General features: G+C 46.5%; 1 protein-coding gene across 5 annotated transcripts in view; it reads left to right on the top strand.

The window, feature by feature from the left end:
- Positions 1-24547, top strand: part of UBE2F (ubiquitin conjugating enzyme E2 F (putative)) — a 46430-nt gene that overhangs the window by 18855 nt on the left and 3028 nt on the right. For all 5 annotated transcript variants that reach the window (XM_088835074.1, XM_055401569.2, XM_055401567.2 and 2 more), the window contains 4 exons: positions 12065-12132; positions 19422-19492; positions 21300-21357; positions 22635-22667. In XM_088835074.1, the coding sequence (XP_088691200.1) occupies positions 12065-12132; positions 19422-19492; positions 21300-21357; positions 22635-22667 (230 nt within the window). The remainder of the gene's footprint in view (positions 1-12064; positions 12133-19421; positions 19493-21299; positions 21358-22634; positions 22668-24547) is intronic.

Here is a 24547-nt window from a genome sequence, read left to right as displayed (position 1 = left end):
CAGCAGTGACCATTCCAGATGAAGAGGAGATGCATGCCATGTGGTCAGATAAAGCATCCTGAAGTGATCTGAGGTGTGCGGCATGTACTCTAGGAACTGGTACAGGCTTTAACAGCCCGAGGGGATGACCGCGGAGGCTGCTGGCGCAGAGTGAAGAGCACGGGCCCTGAGGCCGTGACTGGTTCAGACCCTGCTCTGCCGACTGGCAGCAGCGCAGCCGTGCCTAAATGGTTCAGCAACCTCTCTCAGCTACAGCCCACCCAGCTGCAAAGCGGGGATCAAATAGAACCTATCTCCTGGGACACTTGTGAGGATTAAGTAGATAATGTGTGTGAAGCACTTCAGCCCAGGTCTAGCAGAGGAAACTAGCAGATAACCAGCTGTCCTCGTTAGCCCTGATAGGCGTCCAAGCTAGCAGATATTTCTCCTTGGTCATGCTGAGCAGCTGCAGAGAGGGTGTGGGTCTCTCCTAGTTGGCGGTGCGGTTGGGGGAGTGCAGCTTCCAGCATTGCAGCCCGCCAGAGTTCATGTTGACAGGGTGCTGTGCCGTGGCGGGCTGGCTGGGGAGAGGAGAGCAGAGCAGAGAGGATTAAGCAAGGGAAGGAGTACTGTGGAGGCAGTAGAGGGTGGTGTTTTATTTGGCAGGTGGAAAGCAAGTGGGAAACTGGGAATCATGAGTCACTAGCTAATTAAACAGTGAAGGAGAATGCAGAATTTCAGTGGGTGATAATGAACCCGCAAATAAGCCCTTGCGTTGTCTGCCTGCAGGTAGGATGGGAGGTGATGTATGACAACAGGAGAAACCCTACTTTCAAAATGTGCTTGAAATCTTTAAAAATTTCATGTAATCTGTGTGGTGCTTCTGCAGGCGGCTCTGGAATATATCCATAAGTTCAGTCTGGTACCATCTCCATTTTCTAAGTTGAGCAAGCACCAGGGTACAGATCCTAGCACCAGGACACTGTCATCAGAAATGGGCCTGACCTCCAGAGAGGACTTTGACCTGTGAAGCGAGGGAGTCTCTAACCATCCTCTGGCCGCCTTCACAAAGATGTCGCAGGTTTGCTGTTGTTTAGCGAGAGGTACTGAGCACACTCTAATCTTTCCTGGTGTCCAGAGGTCCCCATTATGAACATCATCATTACTGTTAAGCACTGCAAGGTATTTTCAAAAATGATTGTGGTGATTAAGATTGGTTCTCTGTCTACTAAGTAGTCTCACTCTTGTGTGTTTGTAGTGAAAATATTTTCTTCCCTCTGCCTTTTTAAGCATTTTCAGTGGCTCTCATGGATTCTGCTGTTCTGCCCAGGCCTGGGCTCTGTGGTTCTCAGCTCTTCAGACCTTGTTTGCTTTGCCAGGCTTGTTGCTCTCTTACATGTGTCGAGTCCAACCTCTGGATAAGTGTTTTGTTTTGTTTTTTTTCTTTGTTTTTTCAACTGAATGTTTTTACTGAATGACGTGAACGTCCTCACTAAGGTTATGTCTCTGACACTCTTCGATGTTCTTATTATTCTTGGAGCTGTAGCACAACTGTTAGTTTTTGTGTTTACTGTTCCATCAGGTAAAAAAGTAACTTGTGTTTTGGTGCCTGTAATTGCCTGGTACTTGAGTGTTCATATCTGTGGACGTGCGCACGTGGAGCTGTGTGTGGTATGCTCGTGTTTTGTGGTGTCATTGGGGCAGGAAGCTGCTGTTTCTTTTGCCCTGGATTATTTAGAGAAGCATCACAGACATCTGCCAACCCCAAAAGCTTACCCAGTATCCTGGTTTTTTATAAAAACTTTTTGGAGTCATTCTGTCTTTAGTATTGAAGAGGAACTATAGAGATAGGCCCGAGTAGTAACAGTGTTTTAGCAGTGTATGGAACAGGTGGTTTTGAAACTGGCTCATTTTGGCCAGTAATCTTGGGGATGAAAACTAAGTAACATACAGGATCTAGATATTTAGGTGGTTGGGGGGAAGAGTTGCATCTGCACTTGAAGCTCAAATCTCTTCTTTCTCTGGCTCCTGGCAGGATAGTCTCTGTTTGTACTTGGTACAATTTTTATAGTTTTGTTTGTTTTTGGAATATCCCTCATGCTTGGGAATAAATGCACGCTTCCGAGAAAAGATGGAAATGTGACTAGGTGATGGAAGAAAGGAAAAGAACCAAATTTGGAAGAAAAAAAAATCTCCACATTAACTCACAAAACAAGAAACAATACTAGAAAGGGAAATGAAACAAAGCAAAAATCTGAAGACTGGCTGAAATACCCCGTGGTGTCATCTGTGAAGTCAGAGGGATGGTTTGAAAAACGGCCTGCTGACTTGTGGAGGTCCCCCCAGCCTGCTCCCATTGTGGTATGGTGACTTGTAGGCAGAGGGGACCATAGATAGTTTTTTTCCAGGTTTTACTTTTTAAATAAATTTTACTAAAGTATAAAATTATTAGCAATAAAGTGTGCTAATTTGAACTGCAGAGCATAACTAGTTTTGCAGAATGGACACGTACCCGTGTGTAACTGAAACCCCAGTAAAGACTCTGCAGCGTTCCCAGAGTTCCCTTTTCCTCTTTGCAGTCAGTCCGTCCCTCACCCCCTGCCACCTCCCCAGAATGGCCTTCTGATTTCTCTTATTGTAGTCCTTAAATGCCTTGAGTTCTTGAATTTCATTTAAATGGAATTGTACTATGTACTGTTAGTCTCCTACTTCTTTCTTGTTAACATGTTTTAAAATGCATATGTTATTGTGGATAGCAGTATTTGTTGTATGAATATGATGAATATAGTTATTTTCATGTTGATGGGCATTTTAATTCTTTCCAGCTTTTGGCTATTATGAGCAAGACTGCTCTTGGCATTTTCACACCATCCCGATTTGTTCAGAATATTTTCTTATTAGTCTGCTGGTATCTGTGGGATCTGTCCTGACATCCCTGCTTTTATTCCTGTTGTTGGTTTATTTGGATCTTCTGTTTTTTCCCTTGATTGTGTTAGCTTGTGGTTTATCCAGTTTATTTTTTTGGAAAAAGCAAGCATTTGTTTTTCTGAGTTGTCTGTCCATTTTGTTGATTTCTGCTTTTTATTATTTCCTTCCTTATACTTTGGGTTTAAATTGCTTTTCTTTTTCTACCTTCTTAAGGTGGAAATGTAGCTTGATTTTTAAACAGTTCTTTATAAGTATGAGGTATAAGTTACATTATTTTACTTGGCATAATGCTTTTGAGTTTCACCTGTGTTGTGTTTTGTGTCTTTTTACTGATGAATTTTATTCTGTTGTGTGGGTATGTATACCAGTATTTATACCAGGTTACTGATGAACCTTTGTGCTGTTCCCACTTTGGGGCCATCATGCGTAAAAGCTGCTATAAGCTTTTGTGTGCAGGTCTTCCTTTGCCAGTGGTTTTTTTTAATTTTATTTTAATTTCTACAATGTTGTGTTGGTTTCTACCATTCAACAGTGCAAATCAGCCATAATTATGCTTACATCCCGCCCCCACCGCCAGGCCATCGCAGAGCACCAGGTGGGCTCCCTGTGCTACACAGCGTCTTCTCATCAGCCATCCATCTCTTCCCCGATAGTGTGTATATGTTGATGCCACTTTTCCCATTTGTCCCACTCTCTCCCTCCCCCACTGTGTCCACAGGTCCATTCTCTACACCTGCGTCTTTCTTGCGAATAGGTTCGTTGGTATTATTTTTCTAGATTCCATACATATGCATTAATATATTGTATTTGTTTTTCTCTTTCTGACTTATTTCACTCTGTATAACAGGCCCTAGGTTCCTCCACCTCACTGGAACTCAGATTCATTCATCTCATGGCTGAGAAGTACTCCATTGTATACATGTGCCGCAGCTTCTTTATCCACTCATCCGTCAGTGAGCTTCTGGGTTGCTTCCATGTTCTCCTGGCTGTTGTAAACAGGGCTGCTGTGAACATTGGGGTGCATGTGTCTTTTTCAGTTATGGTTTTCCTCAGAGTATATGCCCAGTAATGGGGTTGCTGGGTCATATGATAGATTTATTCCTAGTTTTGTAAGGAATCTCCATACTGTTTTCCATAATGGCTGTATCCGTTTACACTCCCACCAACAGTCCCCTATTCTCCACATCCTCTCCAGCATTTATTGTTGATAGATTTTTTTGATGATTGCCATACTGACTGGTGTGAGGTGACACCTCATTGTAGTTTTGATTTGCATGTCTCTAATAATTAGTGCTGATGCTAAAGCTGAAACTGCAATACTTTGGCCACCTCATGCGACGAGTTGACTCACTGGAAAAGACTCTGATGCTGGGAAAGGTTGGGGGCAGGAGGAGAAGGGGACGACAGAGAGTGAGATGGCTGGATGGCATCACCGACTCTGTGGACATGAGTTTGAGTGAACTCCAGGAGTTGGTGATGGACAGGGAGGCCTGGCGTGCTGTGATTCATGGGGTCGCGGAGAGTCGGACACAACTGAGCGACTGAACTGAACTGAACTGAATAATTAGTGATGGTAAGAATAAGTTTAGCTTTATGAAATACTGGTGTACTATTTTCCAAAAAGAAAGTACGTTGCATTCCTGCTAGCAGTGAATGAGAATTCCAGTTAACCTACGTTCTTGCCAACAGCTAGTGTTATCACTTTTTTCAATTTTAGCCATTCCAATGTGTATGTATCTCATTGTGACTTTGATTTCCATTTTCCTAATGACTAAAAGATATTGAGCATCTTTTCCTGAGCTTGTTTGCTCTGTTTATGTCTTCTTTGTTCAAATTTTTTACCCATTTAAAAATTGGATTGCTTGTCTCATTATTGAGTTGCGAGATTTATGTACCTAGGTTCAGTTCAGTTACTCAGTTGTGTCTGACTCTTTGCAACCCCGTGGACTGTAGCACACCAGGCTTCCCTGTCCATCACCAACTCCCAGAGCTTGCTCAGACTCATGTCCATCAAGACGGTGATGCCATCCAACCATCTCATCCTCTGGGTATATGTTTTTTATTAGAAATGCGGGAGGTTTTTTTAATGGTGAATAATATCCTTTTTTTTTAATTGTTACGTATGATAAAAGTTCTGATTAGGGAATTACATAGTTATGTTGTAAATCTTGTATATCTAGGTATATATTCACCTAAATGTATTTTAAATGTGATTATCAGATTAGTCATGTTTTCTTAATTTGAACATATAATTTATAAAAAGCTCCCTAACTGATGAGCTTGATAATCAAAAGTGCACCCTACACTGAGTCGTGAAATTTAAATTGTCACCCCGTGATGTTTGGTTCTTAGTTATTCTTAGCTTTGTTTCACAGCTTTGGAGTTATAGAAGGAAAAGCTTCTAAATGTGAAATAAAGTAAGAGCCCAATTTCTCAGCAGAGAAGTGTAGTTAGTAAGCCTGAGGCATAGGTTTGGTCCCACACGTGAACATTTTGGAGCAACATTTAAATGATCATGAACATGTTTAAAGACATGAAAATGGATCAGAGCACTGAAGCAGACCTCTGGCTTGACCACCACCCTGGTCTCCTGGTAGCTGGAGTGTAGTTTAATGTTACTCTGTCAAGGTTTCAGACACACAGAATGTGTACGCTCCTCCCTGGTTTTTTCTAGGTTGATTTTTAGCTTTCTGGGAACCATTGCAAGGAGAAAAATTTGAAGAGGAAGAGACTTTTTTCCTGATGGAGTCTTTTCTTTCAAATAACCCTAGAAATACAGTGGCAATTACTCTCCTTTCATATGTAGTAGAAATGTGGTGTCAGCGCTCGAGACGACCAGTTACCTCCCTTAGCACCAGCTAACGTTTGTTAGGGAAATGTTCACTGCCCTCCTCCTTGTCTTTGCTTAGATCCTGCTGAGCAGGGGATGTGTTGTCTGGTATCCACTGTGCTCACACTGATTTCTGCCCTCTGCCTCGCACGTAAAACTCTGAGGCAGATTCTCTCTTGGGATGCTCAGATTTTCAGGAGTGAGTTTGAATTTAAATGTCTGACATACTGTTTTAAAAGCCATTATTACCGTAGTTAAACATGTATTCTGATGGTTATTGTATATAACATGTTTTTGAGTGGACACGCTGTTTCCATGTTAAGCTTTCTGGCGTTGTAAAAATTGCCAGCACGCTCTCATCTTCCTTTGCCACCTGGTAGTGCCTTCCATGCAGCAGGCTTTATCTTTTCAAACATCATGTTTAGTGAGGCGTAATTTTACAGACAGTAAATTCACCATTCTTAGGTGTAGCATCCTCTGCATTATGACAAATACATACTAGTTGTGTAGCCACCAGCACAGCTGAGATGTACGTAGAGCGTGTCCATCAGCTCAGAACTCGGGCCCCTTGTTAGTGAGCTTCCTCTCCCTGCCCCCAGCCCCTGGTGGTCTGTGATCTGATTTCTGCCCTGCTGTTTGTCTTTTCCAGAAAGTCACATAAGTGGCCCCAACCAGGATGTAGCATTTTGCTCATGGCTTCTTTCACTTACACATCCACATTGTTATCTGTAGTATTAACTTCCACTGGCCATCGGTGACTTTGTAGGTGGAGGAAGAGGCCCTGGGCCAAGGAGCACAGGTGGCTGCCTAAAGCTGGAGCGTGAAGGAATATATTTTTCCTCGAGCCACCAGAAAGAGCTGCAGCCCTGCCATCTCTTAGCTGCTGGGACTGGTTTCAGACTTCTGACCTACAAAAGATAATAAGTTTTTATTGTTTAAGCTGCTGAGTTTATAATACTTTATTTACTAATTTATTACAGGAACAGTGCAAACACAGTACTTTTTGTGTCCTAAGAAATCTTTGTCTAAGAAATGCAGGTTTTCCCTTTTTTTTTTAAAAAAAAAAAAAGGTAGTTTTTTGGCTTTGGGTTTTAAAGTCAGGTCTGTGAACCATTTTGAGTGAATTTTTGCATGTGGTGCAAGATAAGGCTCTAGTTTCTTTCCCTCCCCTCCTTACTCTTCCTGGAATGAATGGGGAAGTGTTCCTTTCTGTTTGCTGGAAGAGTTTTATGTTGAGTTACTATAATTCTTTATTACATGATAGAATTCACCAGTAAAACCACCTATGTCTACCATTTTGTTGATTTGTTTTTGTGGTGGGAATTTAAGTATGAATATAAAAGGTATGAGTTACTTGGATTTCTTATTTTGGGGTGAGCTTTGGTGATTTGTATCCTTCAAAAATTTGTTCATATCATCTGCATTTTGAATTTATTGATGTAAGGTTGCTCTTAATATCTTCTGACCCCTTTAAGTTCTATAGAATCTGTGTTGATATACCTTCCTTAATTCCTGGCGTTGAAAATTTCTGTTTTCTTGATCCAGTTAGCTAGAGGTTATCAATTTTATTGATCTCTGCAAGAACCAGTGTTTGGTTTCATTGATTCTCTTCTAATATTTTTTAGTTTTCTGCTCATATGTCCTTTTTTCAGTTTAATTTGCTGTTCTTTTTCTATTTTTTTAAGGTGGAAGTTTAGCCAGGTTAATAGTGAATTTCCACTTCCCCATTCAGACCTTTATTTTATAGTCACATTTACTTAACAGTGTATTCTGGGTTATAACAAATGTAATTACCTTTGTTTTAGATAATTATATTCTCTTTATATATTTATTGACATATTTACCATTTACAGCTTTCATTCCTTTTGTAGTTCTGAGTTCCCATCTGTTATTTCCTTCTGCCTGAAGAACCTCCTTAATTTTTTTTTTTTTTTTGGTAATGCAGATTTGCTGATGATGAATTCTGCCAGATTTGCTGAGTGTTGAATTCTTAAGTTGACAGTATCAGCATTTTAAGGATGTCATTCCTCTGCCTTCTGACTTGCTCTTTTTCCTCTTTTAAGAAGTTAGTGGTGATTCTTTGTTTTATTTTCTATGATGTGCATTGTCTCTTTGTCGCAGTTTTTGGCAGTTTTATTATGACGTGATTTTTTTTTTTTTCCCGTTTATCTCACTTGGGGTTTATTGATCTTTTCGGATCCGTGAGTTACAGTTTTCATCAAATTTAGAAATAACTGACCAACATTTCTTTAAATATTTTATCTATAAGCCGTTTATGGGACTTCAATTTTGTATATGAATGGTAATATCTTGCCTATATATACCCTCTACGTGTGAACTGTGGGCCACATGGTTCTGTTTACTTTTCTCTGTGTGCTTCACTGTGGATCTTCTCTATTTCTACCCAAAGTTTACAGGGCCTTGCCCTTCACAGAGAGATTGCTGACCTCCTATCTACAGGCTCATGTTGGCAGGGATTGTATTTTTCCTTCGAGTTTAAAATTTGCATAGCATTTGATTCCAGTGTGCTGTAAATATTGACATTTAAAGAGGGGAAAAAGTCTTGTGTTACTCTTTAAAATATTTCCAGTGGAGTCTAAATACCATGCCTAGAAAATCCCATGGATGGAGGAGCCTGGTTGGCTGCAGTCTGTGGGGTCGCTAAGGGTCGGACACGACTGAGCGACTTCACTTTCACTTTTCACTTTCACACATTGGAGAAGGAAATGGCAACCCACTCCAGTGTTCTTGCCTGGAGAATCCCAGGGACGGGGGAGCCTGGTGGGCTTCCGTCTGTGGGGCACACAGAGTTGGACACGACTGAAGTGACTTAGCAGCAGCAGCATACCTAACATCATGCATTTTAAAAGCACATGAACAAGCTGTACTTTAATCATTGGGAGATGTTCATTGCTACTTTTTCTCCATGCACTCATATTTTTATTTCTCTTGTCTCACAGAATTTTGGGCTTCCCTCGTAGCTCAGACTGTAAACAAACTGCCTGCAGTGCGGGAGACCTGGGTTCAATCCCTGGGTTGGGAAGATCCCTTGGAGAAGGAAATGGCAACCCACTCCAGTATTCTGGCTTGGAGAATCCCATGGACAGAGAAGCCTGGCGGGCTGCAGTCAGTGGGGTCGCAAAGAGCCCGATAGGACTGAGTGACTCAGCACATACTCACAGAATTTTATCCTGAAGTAAACTTTTTTCTGCCTGTAAGAATTTTTTCACCCTGTCATTCTCTTTTGTAACTATTAAATTCAGTTATTTAAGAAGTTCTATAATGTAAGACCCTTGGGAGTTGAGCCTGATCTTGTGACTGATTGTTGCAGTTGTCTGTACCAGCTCCTAGATCCTGGTTTTCCTCTATTGCCACTACTGCCCTTCTTGTCCTGCCTTCTGACCCCTCTAGGCAGGGGGCCCCTCAGGGCTTCGTCCTGTCCTTGGTCCACCATAGTCAGGCCCCTGAGGACCTCGCCAGCTCATGAAGTCTGGCTGCATCCATGCACAGCCCCCAGCCGTGCTTCTGCAGCCCCGGATTCTCCCCAGCACTCCCATCAGTGTCTCCACCTGGATGTGGACTTGCAGTCTCAGACGGATCTCACATCCAGTGTTAAGTCTCACAGCTGTGCCCTCCACAGGCTGTCTGTCTCTGAGGTGGCAGCTCTGCCCTTCTCCGTCACACTCAGATCCGGCACTTTGGCTCCTTCCTTCCCTGCCCACTCTCCTCTTTCCGCAGATCCTGGTGGTGTCGCTCTCGCGGGACCTCTACTTCAGTGGCTCTCACCTGGTCTTAACCAGCACAGTCTCACCTGGACAGTTGCTGTGGTTCTGCCCCTCCTCTGCCCAAGCACCCCTGCAGCCTCACTTTGAATGAAAGCTGGTGTGCTTAACAGTGGCCTGCGGGCAGGCCTGCTGCTTCTCCAGCCTCGGCTCCTCCTTCCTGCCTCGCCTTCTGGCCTCTGCCAAGGCCCTGGAATGCATCAAGCCCTCTCAGGAGTCTCACCTTGCTTTCCTTCCTCCTCCTCCTTTAAGCCTTCACTTTCAGGTCCTATTAAAAGTGTAGTTCCTCCCACCTAGCCCCTTAGCTATTTTTCACTTTCTATTGTGTGGTGTTGGAGAACACTCTTGAGAGTCCCTTATACTGCAAGGAGATCCAACCAGTCCATTCTAAAGGAGATCAATCCTGGGTGTTCATTGGAGGGACTGATGCTAAAGCTGAAACTGCAATACTTTGGCCACCTCATGCGACGAGTTGACTCACTGGAAAAGACTCTGATGCTGGGAAAGGTTGGGGGCTGGAGGAGAAGGGGACGACGGAGAATGAGATGGCTGGATGCCATCACCGACTCTGTGGACATGAGTTTGAGTGTACTCCGGGAGTTGGTGATGGACAGGGAGGCCTGGCGTGCTGTGATTCATGGGGTCGCGGAGAGTCGGACACGACTGAGCGACTGAACTGAACTGAACTGACTGATTGTATGATTTACTTATTTACTGTGTCTCCCTTCCTCTGGAGTATAAGCTTCACGAGGCCAGGAAGGTCTCTTCCTGGTGTGTCAACCCTTGTCTAGAACAGTACCTGACACAGTAGGCACTCCTCAATGTTGTTGGATAAATAATGACTTTAAACAATATGTTGTAAGCTTTGATAGTTATTAAACCAAATAGCAGTTTGTCTGAAATGTATCTGAGAATGACAAGGTTACTGTTAGCATTTTCCTCTGATTCAGTTAGGTGTTTGTGAACGGTATCACTTAATGCTAGAAAGAAGGGTTCACTCACTGTCAGTTTTCTTCCTTTTGTCTTTCTAGGTGTAGCCGCTGAAAACTGTTCAGGTGAATAAGTAGGCAGGCGTGGGAGACTGTTGTCACTGTCGGCGTGCCACTGGGCTTCAGGGTCAGGGGCCAGAAGTCATGTAAGGGGTTTGATAAGTCATCATTTTTCAGCTGACAGCTAGGTTAGGTTCCTTGTGTTGTGTTGATGGCAAAGAGCTGAAAACCAGCTGGTTGGAAATGGCTTTACAAACCTGATCACTGGAGTCCCTTTGTGTCATATTTTCTGAGGTTGCCCCAAAACCAGTTTCCTGACACCAGCTGGCTGACGGTTCATCATACCAGTCCTTCTTCACTTGACAGCCTCTCATTGTACATGAAATACTAGGAAGCACTGAGAAAATTGTGATATTAATTTTATCATACCCTTACAGTATTATCTATCATACCCTTACAGTATTATCTATCATACCCTTACAGTATTATCATACCCTTACAGTATTATCATTCCCTTACAATATTAAACACCTGGTCCTTACAAAAGCTCATGGCTGCAGATTTAGCTCATTCAGTTTATCAGAAACATCTGCATCAATAGACAGAACCAGTTCTGTCAAACCACTCTCTCTCGGGTGAGGCCTTAACTTTTTAAAAACTTTAAGGTGTGCATCTGACAGCCATCCCATTTCCAAAATCAGTTCCTAGTTGAGAGGTGAGGTGTGGAGCTGGTCACCATGTGGAGGAAGGCGCCTCTCTGTGCTCCTTGGCGCCCTTTTTGCTGCTCCTCACAGGGGTGATGCTTTCTTTTACAGCAGTCTTAAGATTGAAGTGACTACATGAAATTTAACCATCCCTGCCATCAGGCTCCACAATGTGTGAATTCAAAACATTCCAGTGTGAACCATGACATTCTATCTGTAGTCCCGTGCTGTGCCCCGAACAGAAGTGGGTGTGGGATGGAGAGAAGCACAAGCCCACACTGGGCCTGGATTCAGGGTGCTCCGCTGTGGGCTGCATCACCCCTGGCGCAGCATACCCCAGGAAGAGGCTGGATGAGCAGCGTGCCTTCTCTTTTGAGTGGGAGAAAGGTCGTGAAAGGAAGGTGGGAGGGGACACGGCTGTCTGCCCTCCTGCCCCTTGGAACTGACTTCTCATGGGGAGACCAGCAGCAGACAGATGACCAAGAGCCAAGGCAGGGCAGCAGCCTGCCATGAGATGTGCCCGAGGCTTAAGGGGAGGCCCCGCGCACTGCTGTTCGGGCTGGGATGGGCCAGGTTAGGGCTGGGCTGCTCCAGGGACGGAGGAGGAGGGGAGCCAGGCTCCCAGAAGATGCCTCCCCTTTCCCAAGGGTGCTGCCCGCCAGGAGGAGAGCGGGCCCGCCAGTACCATCAACTCAGGGGCGAGCTTGGTACAGTAACAAAGGAGCCTGACAGTCCTCTTTAAACTCTTAATTCTCTGTATATGCCATATCCTAAAATAGTGCTTGCCTTTTGTTCACTTTTCTTTTTTTTAATTTAAAGGATTTTTTTGTTTTGTTTTGTGTTTTTTGATAGATGAGGGTTACTACCAGGGTGGAAAATTTCAGTTTGAAACTGAAGTTCCTGACGCGTACAACATGGTGGTGAGTAGCCTGCACTTGAGTCTTTGTTCCCCCTTCGCTTGGCGGTTGGCTGTCACAGGGCCTGGCGGTCCCCTCCCCTGCATCATGTCCACATGCTGCCCCAGTCCTGGGACTGAGTATGAAGCGGCCGGTCCTTGTGCGGTGAATGCCCCTCACCAGCAGTATTTAGAGTTCAGTAGAGAGGTTCATTTCTCAGCGCACATTTGCAAGTTGTGTGTGCCAGGCAGTCTGTGCCGGGGTGCAGCTCTGCTGAGACTGGAATTACTGTCCTGAGGCCACACGTTCACAGGGATCTGCCTGTATATTTCATGTAAATCTTGTTAAATTCTGACACTGGAGGAAAGAGCATTTTATTTAAAACTGTACATTTGTTTATAGTATAACACCAAAATTTGAGAAGCGTATAAAACGTATTATAGATTTTTGGAAAAGGATACCAACCCATGGTTTTAAACATGAGTGTTTGTTTACACCCCTGTAAACATGTCGGATCCTTCAAGGACCCTCCAGTTGTAGCTGTGCCCTGTGCGGTTACATTTTGTCTTTGCTTTTAGGAACGTGCTGACCAAGTAGGAAAGTGAGAGAAAGGGTAGAAACTTAATCATAAAGTGCTGAACGTGGTAAGTAGCAGACAATGATAATCGGTGAACGATAGGGAACTGGAGAATTCAGAGAAGGAAGAAAGAAGGTCGCGTTTGGAAAGTGGTCAGGGTCAGTTAAGGGTCTGAGGAGAGCTAGAATTGGGTCGGCTCGAGCACAACTGGGGCAGGGGTTCGGGTGACGAGACACATCTCCTGCTGTGCTGACAGCTGTGGGAATGAGAACCGGCAGCCTGTGTACAGGGCAGGTTGACCAGGCCGACTTGAGGAAGACTTGGGGTCAGGAGATAGTGGAGAAGTGAGAAAACCCAGATGTGGGGTTTGCGGGGTGTTTTCACTCCAGCATTGAGAAACCCATGAGGGCTCTGAGCAACCCCACACCCCTGAGCAGGGGCGAGGAGAGTGTGCGGTACGCCCAGGCCCTGCACCTCCAGGTTGGCACATGGCCAGCTCTACCGATTTTACAGATTTTGCATATTGATATGTCTACTTCCTGCCATGTTTCTTCACATTCTCTAGGCCTGTTGAGCAGGAAAGAAAAATCTGATGGTAAAATTCAGCCTCCTGTGAGCCCGAGGCTGAGGGAAGTGGCCCCACTCGGGCCCTTGCTCCCCTCAGCGACAGCCCCCTCCTCTCTGACAAGTAGGGTTGTCCCCCTCCTCTCGCGCTTCCTCCCCGCCCCCGGCCCCCAGTCCCGGCTGTCTAGTTCAGTGGCTCTAACACTTGTCTATTTAAAGCCAAACTTTTCTGTATGGAAATTGATCTCTACTGGGCTACTATGTTCAAAGCCCTTTTGGAGGATGTGAAAGAGTTGGCAATCTAAGAAAAAGAAAAAGGAAATTTAAATGTTAAACAAAGACAGGAAGATATGTGTTCAGGTCTTTGTCGACCCATCTATCCAGCTGCCCGCTGAGACTTTTCCTGTTGCCCTGATCACTGACAGGGGAACCGGTACCCTCTCAGGCAAGAGCAGTGTGAGAACTTGCTTTATAGGCACTGTGTTTAGAATGTGGGGCTATTTTGATGGTTTCTGGAAATAACCAGACATGCAGTACTTAAAACTGTAGGCTCTAGCTTCCTGGACACACACCCTCTCTCTGAAGAGAGGTAAAGGTCATAGGTTTACGATACCGCCTTCAGAAAAGCAGGGAATTTCAGGGGAGGAGGGTAGATCACAGGGTTTAGCATAAGCTGGTGAACTTTCCAAACAAGCCTCGAGGAAGCTGAGAACTGCTGTTGGCGTGCATTGGGCATCATTTGGTGGCAGAGTGTCTTCTTCCCAGTGTAAGGAGAGAGCAAAGTCAGGACAGGAAGGGAGGGACAGAGGTGTGTCTCGGGCTTCCATGAGTCAGGTGCTCCCACTCATTTTGCTTGGGTCACACTCCAGTCGTTTGGCTGACCTCAGTATTCCTGTGTTTACCCATCAGGAAGCTGGGGCTCAGAAAGGAAAGGTAAGAACTTACCTAGCTGGCCGCTGGTCTCGGTGTCTCCATTGCCAAAGCCGATTCTTGTCGAGAGCTGCCCGCCTTCCTAACGTGTGCCCTTCCCAGCACACCTGGAGGCCGCTTTGTAGTGAGAAGTGTTTTTCATACTCCCCTGTCCCTGTGACTTCTTTAAGAAATGAAGTCAGATTTCTGAAATAAGTAGCGAATAGAAAACCATATAGCCTTAAAGACACAGTCCCTCTAGTAACTGGTGGCTTATAAAGATCTCACATTTTTCTATTTTAGTTTCTGCCTCCTTTGGAAAATTTCCAAGTGACAGGGCTAGTCCTCTTTCATTGGGAACAAAACCCATGTTCTCCAGCCAGGAAGTACTGAGAGGCCAGGCCTTCCGGGTGTATCCAGACCCCACCCTGCTGCCGGGAGGGCCTCTGTGTGTTCTGTCTACCTGTCTGCAGGCAGGGGCCAGCCAGAGCCATGAGCTCACGGCAGGGCAAAGAGGGCGGCCCTATCCCCGGAGACATGAGGTGTACTTCGCAGACACAAAGGTGGTGGTGTTCCCCTTGTTGGTAGTTCATCTTTGTGTAGTTCTCACTGTCTCTCTTCACTGGACTGTCTGCTCCCCGAAGGAGGCGTCTGGGGGTGCCTTGGTCTCACTGTATTTCCACTGGGGGGCGGGGGTGGCCACACCAGGCTTGTGGCTCACATTTGTCCAGTGGTTGGTACGTTCTCTGCCCCCAAGAAATTTGTGGTGTGGAAAATAAACCAGCATTTGAAAATATAGAGGTTCCAGGCATGTGGAGTAGCGATTCTGAGAGCAGACTTTCAGCTGAGACAGTCGGTTTTCAGCAAGTCAGACTGAAAGGGCTTTGTGGAGCTTTCTCAGAACTCATTTGCTTTTACATCACAGTTTATAGGATTTCTGTACTTTGTCAGGACTTTTTTTCTTTAAAACCCCTTACGCTTATGGTTTCTGCAATCAAAGTCAGTTTTTAAGATTGTAAATGAAGCTTTTTTAATCAGTTAAGCATCAATAAATCATTATTTTAGAATAAACTTTTTAAAAAAGAAAACACCTATTTGGTATCCCCTCACCCCTCACCACCCCCCCACCCTGCAGCCCTCCACCCCAGCAGCTAAAATGCAGATATTTCCTTTGGTTCTTTGTCCTTTGATCCCTGATCTTTATGTCACAGTCTCCTGCTGCTTCGCAGTCTCTCTCAGTCCTAGAAGTTGGCTGTAAGGATGGAGTGACGTTTAACTAGCTCCTAAAATGCTCTGGGTTCTGTGTCAGGCCTTGTGGGCTGGAGGTGAGAAGTCAGGCGGCCTTGAAGAAGCTCAGCCTCTGGATACAGAAATGGTGACAAGCCAGGGTGGTGATGCGGCGATGGTGACACCCCAGAGTGTGGGGACGTGCAGAGCAGGAGGAGGCCTGGGAGCAGATAGCAGCTTGGCTGCAGCCTCACACGCTCCGGCCTCACGCGGCTCCCCCGGCGTGTCACCTGAGCTGTGGGAGGAAACCGTGTGCTGGAGCAGGAGACAGGAATGTGGCTTTTCTCTCTTCGTGGAAGTGAGGTTATGTGATGAAACCACATCAGGCCACATGATTGTGAGCAGTCCTAAAGGGGTCAGGAAGGGCGGTCCTGCCACATTTCCAGAAGGAGAGCAGGAGGTACCACCAGTAACACCTGAATGCCCACTGGCCCCTCTTCTTTTTAGGGTAATTTATTATACTGCATGGAAAATTGAGAAAAAAAATCACTATGCAAAAATAGAACATTAGTCGTCTGTTGTCTCTCTCCAGCATCAGAAGTGATCACCACTAACTTTCTGATGGATGTTATGCACGATATCTAACCATGCATACAAGTGCCATCATGCTGCACATAGCTTGGTGACCTGGGGGTTTTTACCATTACAGTACAGTGCAGTGTGGGCTTCCCTGGTGACTCAGCCGTAAAGCATCCACTTGCTAATGCAGGAGATGCAGGTTTGCTCCTTGGATAGTGAAGATCCCCTGGAGAAGGTAATGGCAACCCACTCCAGTGTCGTTGCCTGGGAAATCCCATGGACAGAGGACCCTGGTGGGCTACAGTCCATGGGGTCATAGAGTCACAGCAGCAGCAGCATAATACAATATATCATCATATCATAAGAACATATGCTCTCTTGTCCATTAGTATATATCATCCTTAGTAGGAGCACTTAATTGTGTGATGTATCATGGTTTTAAACTAATCCTTTATGGTTGATCACTGGGTGACCAATGTTTGATAATATGAGCCAAACTTTTGTAAAGGGCCAAACAGTAAATATTTTAGGCCTTGTGGACTATATATGGTTTCTGTCATATATTCTTTTTTTAAAAAAAAAACAAAACACCCTTTAAAAATATAAAGGCTGTACTTAGATCATAGACCAGTTGAACTCAAACTTGGGCTTATCTGGTCTGCGGGTTGTAGTTTGCTGACCCCTGGAATAAGCAGTGCTGTGACGCAGGTCCTGGACAGCAGTACATGCCTGCCTGCTGCTTGCTGCCTTTGGATAAATTCTTAGAAGTGCAGTTACAGGTATTGAGTCGCTGATGCTGATGTTAAGGCTTTTTAATCAATACGATTCAGTTACCTTCCAGAGAATTTCCATTTGGCGTCTCCACCGTCAGTGTGTGAAGATTGTTTTTCCTAAACCTTGACCAACATGGGACGTTTTCATTATTGTTTTCTTTTTGCTCTTTTGGAAAGAAAGAAATAATATCTAAATGCCATTTGAATTTTCATCTCTTAAATAGGATGCTAATTTTTTTCCTCCTTACTAACTGTTTATGTCTTCTGTGGGCTGTTATTATGTGCTTAGCCCTTTTTTCTTTCTGTCGTGTTTGTTTTTCTCATTATAAGCGTTCCTATATAGAAATTATGTGAAACTTTTTTCTTAGTTTAATTAGCTGTGTCATAAACATTTTTGTGTTTTCATTTGTCTTTTTGTTGTTCTGTAGAAACTTGTGGCTTTTTGTTTTAAGGTGTAGCCAAATCTACTTTTCCTTCTTGAATTTTTCATGTTGTGGAATGCTTATAACAGGCCTTCAGACCCCAAGGTAACTCATCTGTTTTTTTTCTAGTACTCTTAGAGTTCTGTGTTGTTTATGTTATGTAAAGCTCTCAGCGAGCATCTGACTGTACTTTTCTGAATAGTTAACCCCTGAAGTACCCCTGTCCCCACTGATTTGCAGTATGGCCTTTGTCATGTACAAACCCTGAGCTGTGTGACAGGATGGCTAGTGATGCCAGCCCCTGAGGTAGGAGCTGGAGCTGGATGCATCTTGTTTGTCTGGCTTTGGAGGTGGTCTGAGAATAGTTCACAGACTGTTGAAAAGTGAAAAAGTGTGAAAAATGTGTGTCAGAATCAGGTCCCTAGTTGTGGTGCACAGGTCTGCTCTCTCTCTGAGGCGCTGCTGTCAAGAGAGCCATCGACAGCCTCCAGCTGTGAAAGGTGTGAGGGGATGAGGAGCAGAGGGCAGGTGCGGCCCCACACTTGGAGCTACAGGGACAGCAGGCAGGTGGCTGTGCGTCGGGGCTTCAGAGGAGGGAGGGGCCTTCAGTCCTTCCAGATGCTGAGCCAGCGGTGCAGTCTATCCTGCAGGGTACTGTGTTCAGTGGATGTGCCACATAGGCAGGGCCAGTAGGGCTCATCTTCCTCTTGTGTCTGAAGGTCTTGCTGAGAGTTCCAGCTCTGCTAGTATTTGTTCTGTCAAATGCATTCCTATTTATCTGCAGAAAACCAAGTTAGAGATACTCAGATTGATTTCAGCTCCCGCTGATCCTAAATTTTGTAATCCTCAGATACCCAGTTCTACTTGGTTGGACTAATCATTCAGGGGAATCTGTTGACATCATGTTACATTGAAATCAAGAAGAAAATTTAATGAGGGTACTGAAAAAAGTGTTTAAAAATGTTTGTTTTACACAGATTCAAAAGGTGAAACTATTAGAGTACTAGAAAAAGTACAGAAGATTTGGATGGTGGCATATTCCCTAGATTTGGTCTCAAAAATAAAAATTTTCATTACAAAGATTTTGTATCTGTGAGATGAGCTGTCTGGTGAGATTCTGAGAGACGACTGTCATACTCCTCAAACCAAGGTGACCTTGCAGTGGACTGGGCCTGGGGAAGGGGCTACCCACTGCAGGCGAGGGTGGGTGTGTGACCTTCCTGGAGGTGAGAGTGCTTGGCACTGAATCCGCAGCAGCGCTCTGGCCAGAACCCCCTGCCCAGTTCCTGGTCTTCATCCCAGTGAAGTATTTCACTCCAATGTGAGTGAACATAGCGTTGATTTAGCAGTTTTGTAGTAGAAGTGGGAAGAACCTAAGTGTCTGGTCACAGGGGACTGGCTTGCTAAATGCTAGTGTTTGTGCCATGGAATGCATGGACACCCAAAGGCATCTGAGATGATGACAAGAAAAAATGTGAAAAATGTACAGCACGTTTCCCTATTTCTATAAAGGAAAATTACTGTGCATCACACACACCTGTGTGTATGGCCTCGAAAAGAGGCTCCAAAATGTGCATCACATATTAATAGAAATTATCCTGGGTAGAGTGCTATATCTCTGTCTACACACTTACTAGTATCTTTGCTTTTTGTTTTTGTTTTTTTTTTTTAGATGAGTGTGATTGGTTTTAAAATAGAGTAAGATTAAAAGAACGTTATCCAAACACGCTCCATCCTAAGTGATGTTGATGTGTCTTATTCCCACGTGATCTTTTTCGTTCTCTCTCCCTCTTTAAGTATTAAGTGGACTAGGACTTGCATCTAGACAAGGTAAATGACAGCAGCGTCTTCAGAAGCACCCACAAAGGGCACCAGCGCTGCTGTGGGGAGCAGCACTTCAGCTGCTCAGCCACATAGCGTGAAAGAGTCTAGGGGCTCCTGGTTCACAGCGGGGTCTGGGGGTGCAGAGCTCCTTCCCCAGGCCTCCGCAGCTGCTCCTCCACAGCCGGGGCCCGGGGAGGGGCAGGGGGCAGGAGCCCGGCGGCCAGTACCGTCTGCCGTCAGCCCCGGGGTGTGGAGGGGTCCTGTGTGGGGGCAGCAGCACACCCCCCCCAGCAAGACCAGCGCTGCACGCGGTGTGCAGACACTGCCGCAGGGTCCAGGGCCACTGCCTGACGGGCCGGGAGTGCGCGGTAAAACAGCGCTGAATGAGGGACGCAGAAGGCTCTGGAGCGCCTGTGATCTCTTCCTTCTGTGTTGCAGCCTCCCAAAGTGAAATGCTTGACCAGGATCTGGCACCCCAACATCACCGAGACCGGTGAGATATGTCTCAGGTGAGTTCTGTCCGCTCCCGTCTCCTGTGCTCTGAGTGCTGCCTGAGGCTGGGCTTCCCGCCCATTACCTCCTCCGAGAGGACACTCTGAGGCTAGGCCCAGAGTCGGGAGGCTTTGGCGTGGTCTCTCGGCTTCCCCATCCCAGCCTGGCCTCTGCAATCCACCGAGGACGCCCCTTTAAGGACCTTTACCCTGTCCCCTCTTATCTTAATGAGGCATGCTCCTGGCACGTGGTTGATTTTAAATAAAAGGGGAAACTATGATTAATGGAATTCACGGTGGGAGGATAATGTGGATGGCAGGCTTCAGAAGACCGCCCCACTTAACATTTAAATGTCCTCTCGTCGTTTTTCTTTTCTACTTTTTTGGCTACACGCACGTGGCTTATGGGATCTTAGTTCCCTGGCCAGGATCAGTCCCAGTCCCTGGCAGTGAAAGTGCAGAGTCCTAACCACTGGACCGCCAGGCAGATCCCTCAGCATCCTCTTTACCAAAACGGTCTCAATGTGTGCAGGAGTGTGTGCCTGGAGCTTTTAATCCTTGGTGCCCCAGGCCCTGCACTTCCAGGGGCAGATGGCCAGGAACCAGCCATTTCCTGCTTCTAGAGCTTGCTGGTCACTAACGTAGAGAACCGGAGAGGTTGTGTAGGGTGGTGGTGGAGGTGGTTTTCAAGTCAGTTTAGCCTGTGTGCTGTGTCTGTCTTGTGTCCCCACACGTTCTCTGGCAGGGCAGTGAGGGCAGCTTGCACGGCTCTGGTGCTGGCTCCCTGGCCGAGTCCTGGCCCACCCCTGGCAGCCGTGTGACCTGGGGAGCCCGGCGACTCCATGTAGAGCATGTCTCCGGTGTGCTGTGTACTCCCTTGCTGTGATCTCGTCCTCAGGCCCTGCCTCTGGGTCTTATCCTCCCACCCTCTTCTCCCCGCAGAGAAACCCGGCACCTGTGAAAGGCCATCTGCAAACTCTAACCATCCTCCCTGCAAGCACAAGGATACCCACTTTCACATCCACTTTGGCTTTTGATAGTGAAAAATACATTTTATAAGAGTGTATTTTTTTTTAAAGGTATCTTCCCTTGTAACTATCTGCCCTTTAAGTGTTGAAACTTTAGAAATCTGTGATCTTCAGTGTCAGATCCTAAGTGTCTTGTCTCCCCTCCTCCAGTCAGGGTGGGTCCAGAGAGGGCATTTCTCTGGTCACTTCTGCCATCTTCTGAGAAATCAGATTATTAACAAAATATAATAGGAATTTAACAGATGGTTGCCTGCTACAAAAGCTCGAAACCATGAAGGAAAACAGTTGATAGATTTAGCCATGTTAAAATTTAAAAACACACAATTTGAAAGAGAAAGTATCAGCAGGAATGCACCCCTTTTATGTAAACAGTGCTTTCAATCGATACGAAAAAGATGGGACCCCCCAGTGGAAAAATGAGCTTCGGCTCCAAGTAGGGGATTCATAGGAGGAGGCACACAGTGGGCTGAATGCGTTTGGGGGTGCTTGGTCTCCGTGGTGATAGAAGAGGAGCGCGTGGAAGCAAGGGGAGGTTGCTCGCCACTTCTCAGGCTAGCAGACAGCAAAGCGTGCGAGCATGTATGTGTGTGGACAGGCTCCTGTTCCACTGGAGGGTGCTTGTATCTGTACACCTTTCCCTGGTCCTTCCGCCATAAGGAGACTGCAAACCGCAGAGGAAAGTTCAAGGGCCTGGCGGACAGGAGCCTCTCCGTGCTGCTGTGCCCAGCTGCGCAACTGCCGCTCGCGGGCCTCTTGGCCAGTCCTCACTCACCGCTCCGCTTTTCCGTCTGTTTCAGCTTACTGAGAGAACACTCGATTGACGGCACCGGCTGGGCCCCCACAAGGACGCTGAAGGTGAAGTGCGGGCCTCTGCCCGGGGCCTCCCCATCTGGGAGCCAGCCTCTGGGAGGACAGCAGTGTGCACACTGTCCCATCCACACGGCTGACCACCCACCCCGCTCCTGCTGCCCTCACCGTCTGCCGGCCCTCCTGGGGCTCCGCCACCCTGGTTCCCTGAGCGGGTTGAGGGGCATCAGGTCCTCTCTGCCCTCTGCCCTCCGCCACGGGCGCTGCAGTGCTTCACTGTTCCTGCTCGTCCCGCTGTTCCCCAGGCTTGCACAGTGGTCTCCCCTGACTCAGCGCAGGCTTGCCAGCAGTGGGCAGGGACAGAGGAGGGGGCGGCTGGGGGTCCCGTGTCTGCTCTGAGTCACCTCGGACAGAGGGGGTTGGCGCACATGGCCAGATGTGCTGGAGCGGGCACCTCTCTGGGGCGGGGGGTGATTGGGGAGCCACAGGGACTCAGGAACCGGCCCCAGGTGTTTTGCCAGCATGGCTCGAGTGGGCTTCAGGGGATGTGTCCTGGGCGCCCGCATGGCGCCACGGGCTGTGTGTCATCACCGGGCTCTCCCATGCTGCTGCCCCCGGGCCCCCTGACTTTCTTCCCTGACGCTTATCAGAAGCGTCCCGGCTTTTGACCAGTGTTCAGTGAGTGGCAAGCAGCTACCTGACTTCTGCCAAGTAGTGAAGTGGCTCCATGGTGTCACAGCCCTTGCCTGTCTGCTGTGGGGTCGGTCCTGCCCAGAGGAGCACTCGCCTCAGACTGGATCTGGGGGCAGTGGTGCTCCCGGCCTGCCCTTCGCTTCAGCATAGAGGTGTGGCCTTCTGAGCAAGGCTGTTTTCATGGTGACCGTCCCCCTCTTAACCTGAAGGGCCGCGGTCAGCACGTTGGCCCATCTGAGGCTCTGGGCTGCCTGCGTAGCACACACACTGTCTCCCTGCCTCTCTCTCCTGTAACATTTTCACACACGGCACCTTGGCTCAGTCAGGTGTGGACGATAAAAGCCGTCCTCACTGGAACCGCTCAGAGGCCTCAGTCTGCGCCAAGGTCACAAGAAGTGGGCAGCAGTGGTTGTGGAGCTGCTGCATTGGCTGCTGTCCCTGGGTGGCGAGGGTGGGCCTGACAGGACTGGACCTGCGTGCAGGCTCCATTTCCCCACGGTTCTTTGCTGATTAACTCTCTAGGCCCTGCCTTTTAAAATAACTTTGAAAAAACTAACCTTCATAATATGCTGAGTACTGGTTCATCTCTTGGAGACCACCCTCACCTGAAACTTGTTTATTTCTCATTTCAGGATGTTGTTTGGGGATTAAACTCTTTGTTTACTGTAAGTATGTTGACCAAAATTCCAAATTTTTTTAAATTCCTCTCTCTGCTTGTTTTAAAGATAGCATTAAGTATAACACAAGGGAATTACTGAACCCCTCTCTTCTTTGGCACTTTTGTGAGTCAGAAGAACAGTGAGTTAAGAACTGAGGATACGTTGGAGTGACCCATGGGGAGGTCAGGGGAACAGGTGGGAAGAGAGAGGGGGGAGGGGAGAGGAAAGCATCCCCACTGCCTCGGGGGCAGCACGGGCCAGCTCCGTGTTCTGTGGTCTCCTTCACTGGGTTAGGCTCCCCTGGGGGCCTGGCCGCCCCACACTCTGCTCTGCTTCACTGCCAGGTGCCCTGGTTTGGATGAAGGAACATGTAGTCACCAACCTTTAGGCTTTTCACAATTAGCTGTTCCTTTGAGTTTTGACTTTTTGATCATCATTTCAGTTCAGTCACTCAGTCGTGTCCGACTCTTTGTGACCCCATGGGCTGCAGCACACCAGGCTTCCTTGTCTATCACCAACTCCTGGAGCTTACTCAGACTTAGGTCCGTCGAGGCAGTGATGCCATCCAGCCATCTCATCCTCTGTCGTCGCCTTCTCTTGCTCTCAATCTTTCCCAGCATCAGGGTCTTTTCCAAGGAGTCAGTTCTTCCCATCAGGTGGCCAAAGGACTGGAGTTTCAGCTTCAGCATCAGTCCTTCCCATGAATATTCAGGACTGATTTGCTTTAGGATGGACTGGTTGGATCTCCTTGCAGTCCAAGGGACTCTCAAGAGTCTTCTCCAACACCACAGTTCAGAGCATCAATTCTTTGGTGCTCAGCTTTCTTTATAGTCCAACTCTCACATCCATACATGACTACTGGAGAAAACATAGCTTTGACTAGATAGATCTTTGTCAGCAAAGTAATGTCTCTGTTTTTTAGAACGCTGTCTAGATTCGTCATAGTTTTCTTCCAAGGAGCAAGCGTCTTAATTTCATGGCTGCAGTCACCATCTGCAGTGATTTTGGAACCCAAAAAAATAAAGTCTCTTACTGTTTCCATTGTTTGCCCATCTCTTTGCCATGAAGTGATGGGACTGGATGCCATGATCTTAGTTTTCTGAATGTTGAGTTTTAAGCCAGCCTTTTCACTCTCCTCTTTCACCTTCATCAAGAGGCTCTTTAGTTTTTCTCTTTCTGTCATAAGGGTATCATTTGCATATCTGAGGTTATTGATGTTTCTACCAGCAACCTTGATTCCAGCTTGTGCTTCATCCAGCCCAGCATTTCATATGATGTACTCTGCATATAAGTTAAATATATTTGATCATCAGTTCAGTTCAGTCGCTCAGTCGTGTCCGACTCTTTGCGACCCCAAATAAACTTCAAGGACCTGTCCTTGGGCAAGAAAAAGCTGTGCTACTTTGAGTAAAACCTCAGGTCCCTCCAGGAAAATGAGCCCATCCTGGACAGCCCCCTGCTTCCTTGCCCTGACACCTTCAGCAAATAAAACTCGCAGAGCCTCACAAGACTCTTCCATCCCTCACACATTCACTTTAGGTCAGATACTAATACACGGTCGAGAAGACGAAGAATTCTGTGTGTTTGGTGTAGTCTCCTATTACATGTGCTTCATACTTTTGCCTGTTTCTAGGACTTGAAATCTAATTTCCCAGCTGTAAATGATCATAGAGAGTTACAGATTTTCCTTGCTCTATTTGTGACATATTGGTCACTGCCCTATTTATTTCCAAATCAGGAATACAGTCCCCAGATTAAACATTTCTGCTGAAGAGAAATACACTTTACAATGATCTTGATGGCTTTGGAAAGCAATGATTCATCATAAGGACAAATCTTTCTACCCTGGTCTTTAAGAAGAGGAGTAGATAGTATGAAGATAAGAT

The sequence above is a fragment of the Moschus berezovskii genome, chromosome 4, assembly GCF_049115385.1.
Source record: "Moschus berezovskii isolate FMDL1 chromosome 4, NW_MosBer_1.0, whole genome shotgun sequence".
In the NCBI taxonomy this organism is placed as follows: Eukaryota; Metazoa; Chordata; class Mammalia; order Artiodactyla; family Moschidae; genus Moschus; species Moschus berezovskii.
This window is presented reverse-complemented; position numbering and strand designations above follow the sequence as displayed.